Source organism: Prenolepis imparis, unplaced genomic scaffold (assembly GCF_030444845.1).
Source record: "Prenolepis imparis isolate NDT839.2.m4 unplaced genomic scaffold, iyPreImpa1.0 SCAF_3, whole genome shotgun sequence".
Lineage (NCBI taxonomy): Eukaryota > Metazoa > Arthropoda > Insecta > Hymenoptera > Formicidae > Prenolepis > Prenolepis imparis.
Window position 1 is genome coordinate 10177201 of NW_028141161.1, and position 8777 is coordinate 10185977.

General features: G+C 29.7%; 1 protein-coding gene across 5 annotated transcripts; it reads right to left on the bottom strand.

The window, feature by feature from the left end:
* Positions 1 to 1958: 1958 nt before the first annotated feature.
* On the bottom strand, positions 1959 to 8339 carry LOC145934116 (lysosomal acid phosphatase-like). Of its 5 annotated transcripts, none has more exons than XM_083034396.1 (7): positions 7800 to 8339; positions 5949 to 6261; positions 5455 to 5550; positions 5031 to 5270; positions 4456 to 4762; positions 4119 to 4324; positions 1959 to 3624 (listed from the first exon to the last, which is right to left on the bottom strand). In XM_083034396.1, the coding sequence occupies exons 2-7, from the start codon at positions 6117 to 6119 to the stop codon at positions 3481 to 3483; spliced, it is 1164 nt and encodes a 387-aa protein (XP_082890522.1). In that variant the 5' UTR covers positions 6120 to 6261; positions 7800 to 8339; the 3' UTR covers positions 1959 to 3480. The 5 variants fall into 5 exon arrangements, with proteins under 5 accessions (XP_082890522.1, XP_082890525.1, XP_082890524.1 ...); XM_083034399.1 differs by having other exon boundaries at positions 5949 to 6151; positions 7777 to 8339; XM_083034398.1 differs by having other exon boundaries at positions 5949 to 6173; positions 7777 to 8339.
* Positions 8340 to 8777: the final 438 nt, after the last annotated feature.

Consider the following 8777-nt stretch of genomic DNA (forward strand, 5'->3'; position numbering starts at 1 on the left):
TAATCGCTTTTCCGCGACGTTGATTGGCCGTCGAAGTGCGAGAGTCACGTGCGCATTTTCAGATCGATTAATAAGCAGATCGATTAACGCGCGTCATAATTGTAATATTTCACGTTGAACGCGCGTATTTTACGTGGGAGCCGCTTCGTCCGGAGCAAACAGAAGATAACAGGTAGAAATAGTTGAACGTGGAAAAGAAAACGTAAGCTAAAAATAGAGATAATACTATGTACTTAATCAGTATATTATCTGTGTTATTTATTTTTCTCTTATTTTACTATATATACTGTCGGACATGATTTGCACTCGCAGCGAGAATTCCGATAAGACATCGCGATTACACAAATGCCAATAGAGATTTTTCCCTTTCTAAATATATTTGCGATTGTAATTTTTGCGCGAAATATATCGCTTGAAAGCTTCAGAAAAGTTTTCGCGCAATATTTCGGGTCATTTCGATATAATATTTTGCATGTCCTGATGTCTGATAATCGCGAGCACTGTTGGGTTAGGCGTGAATTTGCCGCTTTCGTTAGATACATTATTTTTCAAACCTGAAGCTTGCAAACGGTAACTTGCAAGTGGTACGAATCGCGCGATGTGTGTCGATGGTATAAATCAAATCTAATAGAAAGAAAACAATAGACAATAGATGTTTAATTCGTTCGCGAAACTGTCGTATCGTTATTATAGTGCACCTTTAAAACGGGGGATGATGAATTACGCGGAGATATCTCAAGGTACGATGAATTTTTCTCTAAATAAAAAATCGAGGTTATATAGGAGGAATATGATGGCGATAGAAAAATGCATATTATAATCTGAAATTTACAAAAGAGAAGAATTTCACTTTCTTTCACATTCGATTACATGGCGTTTATTCTTTTTATATATACTTATATGCATATATCGAATATATTTATAGCAACTCTCACGAAAATATTGTATACGATAATTATAATGTACAGTAATGTACTGCCTTACCTAAAAATATATTTCGAGAGCGCCAAATAAATCCTCCTTCCTTTTTCTGCATTTCTACCTGCATTTTCTATTGCATTAAAAAGCTCATTTCCTTAATTACAACAGTCATTAAAGTACATTTTACATTATAATTAAAAATTGTTAAAAATAAAAAAAAATACAAATTAAATAAAAAATAATAGCAGAGTAATAGATCAATATTCGAAAAATAGATTTATTAATTTTTATTCGTAATAAAAATAGGTTTCTAGAAATAGGGTGTTTCAAATCATTCCGGAATGTCCTTTTGTGTACGAACAGTAAGTTATGTAATTCTTTAACAGTAAAGTTGTGAATGACAGTGACATAACGGCACAGAGGCGTAATGTTAACAATGTGTGGCCATGTCGAAAGACAATCGATAACTATGACCTTTACCTTATATAGTGTGCTCAATTGGTTCGTAAGCAAAGTATTAAATCTATGCGGATTAAACCGCAGCATTTAAATTATCAAATAGTGAATCACGAGAAAAGATAAGCACAAGCTAAGCTTTCTGTCTTATCTTTTTTATTAAATATATATGATCACATGTATAGCTGTTCCTTTGACTTGCTTTGACTTAAAAAGTAAAATATATTACGGAAGTAGTAGAGAGTAAAGTTAATGAGGCAATATAGTAGAAATAAAAAAAATAATAATTATAATTAATAGAGTATAATTCATCTGAGAGAAAGACTTTGTATTTCAAATTAAAACACTATTGCGCATATAATAAAAAATAAACAAATTACAATAAATATTGACTTTCCTTTTCACTTCAAATTATTTTTGTTTATTCACCAAAAAATTACTATTTTAATTGTTTAAAAGTTTAAATCGTGCTTCATAATAAGTCATAATTAAAAACATTTTGATAAATCATATAACGATAAAATATTTTGTTAAATTTATCAGAAAATTAAACACATTGATCGCAAAGAGATATATTTCCTATTATTGCGAACGTATTGCACTGTTTAATTATTAATTGCGCACGCACTATTAGAGACAATAGACAATAGTTCATGCAATAATCACATGTGATATTACACAATGATATGCAAAATGGTCAGTGTCAGCTGTTGCATAAGCAAACCGGACACATCCCGGTTAAACGATTTCGTGTCCATTTATTCATCTTAACAAGCTTCGCTTGAATTACAACTGGTTTGCTAGGATACCGAGTTATGCAGTGGCATATTATACATTTGATCGGTACGTTTGCAGTCTCTTTAAGAAACAGAATAGAATTTATGAATATTTTTGGTAATATAGCTCTAAAACATCAAGTTAAAATTATGAAATTTAATAAGTAAATTAAAATTTATTTGAAAATTTGTGAAGAATAAACAAAATAAAAGATGTTTTAAGCAAACGCGGTATGATCAAAGGAATAATTTAAAATTGTTTTAAAAGCATATCATTTTTTATCAGCAGCACAAACGATATAATAAAAATTTATTTTCTTGGATATATTTTTCAGATTTCAATTTTTTTTCACAGAATATGATTTCTCACATACAAAAATTTCTATCTTATATTAATGTCAATATAGACATCGCCCAAGATACTTTCTTATCTCAAAAATTATCATTTATCGAATCTTGCATAAAATATTAACACATTTCATTGATAATCATCTTGACGATAACGCAACTCTACAATAAGGTGTCAGAGGCGCCTTCTGTACAAAACTCTTCGTACCATTTATATCGAACATATGAATATTTCTTAAGTCTTATTGTTAAATGAATATGTACACATACATTTTCAAATTATATAAACTTATCCACACACATATCTACATATACTTTATTTTATTTTTACAGATTCGATGGACCCTTCATCTCAGCATGCGTTTTATCTATATCCAGATAAAAAACAAAGTGTTTATTTTGCTGTCCATATTCATTAGCAGATCAACATTGGTAAGTGCAACGAAATTTTCTATATTATGCATACAAGTATGCATGCTTGTAATTTCTTTCCTCGTATTTTTTTTTGTATTCAAATAATTTTTATATTTATTATAAATCATTATCAGTCGATGATGATATTATATATAAATGCATAAATCATTATAGTTCATATTAAATATTTTCATATTAAATATTTACTGACAATTCATAAGATGCAATATTTAGAAATATTCAATAATTACTCTCATGCTATATATTGACTTAAATATTTAAATTTTAAAATAAAAAAAAAACACAATATATTATTCATGTAATGATATTAACATTTTAAGTCTTATATTGTTTTATAAGTATATGTAACTGCAATTTCTACATAAAAGTACATATACATGATATATTATTCATATATCCACACATAAATATATTAACATTTTAAATCTTATATTGTTTTGTATGCATATAATTGCAATTTTTGCAAAATCAACAAAAAGGTGAGTGAAAAAATTCAAATCGACAAAGAGATTATATGAAACGATTAATATGTAAAACAGCTCTTTTATATTTTACATTCTGTGTCCCAATCATTCGGGATTACTTCGTGCCACACTTGCTTTAGATTTTGTAATAGACAAGGACTCGTGCAGTTAGGAATTTCCAAAGAATGCGCGATCCTCGTTTCAGTATTATTCAAATATAATGCCTATAATAACAAAGAAAAAAGTACATAGAATAATCATTATGTAATTATTATTTTATAAATAGAAAAATTGAAATAAAATTTATTTATAAATAAAAAATTTATCTATAAAATAATAATTATAAAAATGATATAAGATTAATATTTAGATAAATCATAGGTATGTTGCGTGTGCGATATTGTTTTATCGTACGCGATGATGTTAATATGCAGGCTATTTTAGAAATCTCTCACATGAATCTTAGTGATTATACTTAGTGATTATAATTGCAAATTATTAATTAATTATATCAATCAGATATAATTTCTCATATATAATTATACACATAATTATTATTAAAATTTCCCAAACAATGATGGAATATAATGAAATTCTCATTAAGAATTTGAAACATTTTTAAATTTATGTGATATTCCAAACAATTTATGATAATTTCTTTACTAAAAAAATATTTATGTACCATCAATTTTTACGATAATAATGCCAATAACCATACCTTCACTTCCTGATCGGCACCATTATTGGTGAGATGTAATTCGAATATGAGCGTTGCTCCGTAATCGGGTTTAAAAAGTTCGTCCGTGAATCCCATTGTTCTCAATACATTAACAATAGTTATATCGTGAGCGGAATAAAAGTAAGATTGTTTCGGTTTAGAATCAGTCTCTTCCATATGCGATAAAATCTCTTTTAGCAGTGGACCTGAAAATATTAAAATTTATGCGGAAATATTAGAATGTTTACGGTATTTCGTAACGGTATAAAATATCGTAACGATGCAGTTTAAAAAGCGCATCTGGAGCGATACTGATTGTGCAAAGATACCATCGTACCTCCTAGAAGACGTTTTTGAATAGTGCTGTTGGTAAAAATCGCTAAACTGCGAGCGGCTATTTCGCGCATCTCGTTATTGTAAAATTTGCGCGTCCATTCTGGCAGTTGTAAACCGTGTTGCTCCTCGATCTCGAGAGTGTTGTAAAGAAACTCGACATCGGTGATCGTGCTTATATTCTTACCGGTATGCTCCGTCAGTTCTTTGTAATATTCGGCCATTTTTTTGCTTGATCTTTTTGCCTCCTCTAAATATGCCTGTTTTAGAGCTTCCTCTAGCCTTGGGCAAGGCGCCTTCACCCTTATTAACTGTAATATTTGTCTTGATAAATAAGTTTTTTTATAGATCTGTATATTTTAACGAGTAATTCTTATAATTTAATTTATTTAAAGTTTTATGTGAAAAGAAAATATTTATTTTCCAGATCAAAAACATTTTTTTTGTCACATACAGACTATTTTAATTAGTTATACCTTAAAGAAACTTATTTAAGATGTGATGGAGAACTTCTCGATCTAAGATTTTAAGCTGTAGCTTTCTAGCTTATTTAAAAAATCCAATACTTTTTATTTATACCTTATCTGAATCTCGTGGTATCGAGTGTATAGGAACTGGAATCCATGCTAATCCGGGCAAAAACATATCCTCGAGACTCGGTATGAATAATCTGGCGAGTAAGGCTTGCGCCGACATAATGCATCGATCTGCATAGCTGCTTCGTATCAGCGTGGTTGCGCTTTCGAATTTATTACCGATTATAGCATCGTATTCTCGGCGGATCCATTGACCCACGTCATATAACTGAAGCATTCCTTTCTGAGAATAAATTTCAAGATTAATAATGTACCATACCTTATTATTCGCACTCGATTGCGTGTCTTATCCGATACATGTGCCCGCAGAGACACATTTGTGATTTAATTTATGGCGAGTCTAAATATATATTATCGTATTATAGATGAAGCATCGATTTAACAATATTCATATATCTCGCTTAAACCTTAGTCAGGGCGCCCCAGCCACCGGGCCATGTGTAATTTATGTGGGGATCTTTAGGGTAGGTCTCTGTAGGAGTTCTGTCGCCGTGACGAAACAACTGCCAAAAAAAAAACGAATTATTTAAAGATTGCAAGTTAATCATATTATTCTTTACCTATCGAATATTTGATTAAATTTGAAATCTTTAAACAAAATTCGTTCAAATACTTTTTCATAGTTAAAATATTTTATATGTATAAAATAATTATATAAATAATATATATATATACATATATTAAATATTATTAATATACATATATTAATAAATTATTATATTACCATCACACACTTATGATATTCAAATAACATTAATTAATTAAATATCTCTATATCTATCAACTTTAATTTTATTAAATTTAATATTATTATATTAATAATAAAATTAAATTAACATTATATACGCGAGAACGAGATAATGAGGTAACGGATAACAATTGTTACGAACAAGTTACTTACAAAAGCCACTTGCTGTAACGTGTCACGTTTAGTTTTAGTCGGAGATGCAAACGCCGTGTACGCTAATAGTGTGCAACCAATAAAGGTTCCGAGTACAACCACACTCACGCAAATGCTAGGCTTTCTGGGACGACAATTACCCATCGAGGTTCGTCCTCTCACTCGATCCATTTGAACCAATTATACGTTTTCTCGTGGCAATCCTGTAACTTCTTCGATCAGAGGCTAGATCGTAAATGAGCGCTCGTTAGTGGCTAGTATAATGAGTCAAGCAATTCGATCGTCATTGTTACGATCGGATGTAAGGGCTGTCCTTTATATAAAATAAGTTTAATATATATATACATATGTGGAGAATTCATGCTTCGCGCAAAGTTCGATTACACTTTGTTTATTTAACGTCATTTATCTCATTAATGAATACATTTTTATCCTAGCAAAATAAAATCTAGATTGTTCAAACAATAGCAATAAATTAAAAAATGATAAGAATTAAAGAAAATAATTTTTTAAACTACTAAATATGGTATCTTTAATTTTTGATGAAAGTAAATATAAATTAAATGAGATTTCGTTTAAATTAAAAATTAAATTAAGTCTCCATTAAAAATTTTATCGAAAAGTTTCTTTTCAATATCATATTAAAAGCTTTAAAAAAATTCAACTACAATATTTAAATCAAGGCTTGAAATATCAAGCTATATAAAACAAGTTACTTTCTTTATACACTGAGAGAATTTTCTCTTAGAGTTTATCCTGAAAATCATGGTAATCGTGGGACAATATGATATGGAAAGAATTTTATGAGAATTTCTCTGATTAATATTTATACAATAAAAATAATAATATCTATCACAATCAGGGATCCGGACCGAAATAAAATTAGGGTTCGGTTTCGGTTACGGTTCAATAAAATATTTAATAACTGTTTCAATTCCAGTTTCGGTTTTTTGATAAAAAAACAAAACCGTTTAAATAACAATTTTTTCGGTTACGGTTCCGGTTTTTTTAAATTTTTACTTTTTGTTTTTCTAATTAAATTTTTCTAATACATACACGTTTCAGAACATTAATAATTATAATTGCACTTCGAGGAGGCAGTTATCATGACATTTCCGTCATTTGCGCAAAAACAGAAAAAAAATACCGTAAAGAACCGTAAACCGAAAATAATTTAACGGTCCGGTTATGGTTCCGGTGTTATAAATTTAATAGAATTTCAATACGGTTTACCAGTTTCGGTTCTACTAAAAAGACGGTTATGAAACGGTTATCGGTTTTGGTTCCGGTTCGGTCCGGGTCCCTGATCACAATATAATATAAAACATGTTTGATTAATTTTACTAAACTGCATAGTAAAATTAATCAAACATGTTTTATATATTATTGTGATAGATATTATTTTTATTGTGATAAATATTAATCAGAGAAATTCCGAATTCTTTCCATACCATATTGTCCCACGATTATCATAATTTTCAGAGTAAATTCTAAGAGAAAATTCTCTCTGTGTATTTTCTCAAAAAATCATAGCGGTTAATTTACTTGATTTCCTAAATAATTAATGTTTGATTAACATATCGGTTTATATCTACCGTGTATATCTATGAAAAGTTAAAGGCTCTCTCTTATGGCGAGTTTTTTAATTCATCGACTGATCAATCATCGACTGATCGCATGAATTAAAAAACTCACCATTATTTCTCAATTAAATAGATAAAAGATGTACGAGTGCGTCGTGATTATCGTATAATAAAATATAATATATCGTATAATAAAAAGATGTTTCTTTTGAAGAATCTTGTGATAGGAATTTATCTCTGTTTACTTATGATATAGAAGATGTAGAACCTCGTTTGATTGTGTCTATTAAATCCACCGAGTATGATACGGCACTGCGACTGTTTGGAGCACGTCGAGCGGTCGTGTCTTTCATGAATCGTATAGAACAGAAAGAGATGTGAGATTCGTGACGTGCGTGCACGTCATGTAGAATCGTATGGATCGTGGCACGCCTCGTGATTTGCAATCCAAAATGTACGGCAGTCGGTCAGGATCACGATCACGTTTTCTCGACAATACAGTCTATTATCACGATTCGATTTGAAAAACCTCGTGCTGATGAGAAACGCGTTGCTTCTTCACAGCATGCATACTGCGCACAACTGAGAGATCGACTGTGAACGTGAACGTGTGAACGGCTATCGGATGTGCTTGTGTTTGTCTGTTGCGTGTATCACACTTACGTAAATATCACGATATAAACGTGCATCTGTTTTTCCAATATGTTACACGAGTGTCAATTATGTAGCGATAAATTAGTTTTTTTTTTTTTTCACAAAGTGATCTTATTCGATAACTGTGTGACATTTTTAATCCGACAGTTTGATCAAGTGATATTAATGGCTTTAATGACTTTAATTTTCCATGATGATTGATAAATTTGATACTGTTGATAGCTTCACAGACAACATGCAGATGATCACATATGAAATAATTTTTTGAATGTGCTAAAATGTGCAAAACGTTATTTTTTTTAATACAATGATTATATTATTATAGATATGAAAATTTATAATAATATATAAAGTTTATATATTATTTTTAATAGAATATATGCCATTCTTTTAATGTTTATTAATGTTCTTTTAACATTTCGCCGAAGCTACCCTAAATATTTTCAATTAATAGTTTTGAATAAATTTTCGATAAGACTGATTTGATTATTGGTTGTTGACACTGACTATGTTGAAATATTGCTATGTCACGAAATTTATTAGAGATAAGTGGGAACTATTCGTTTCTCTTATCCTAAATAAATTTAGTGAT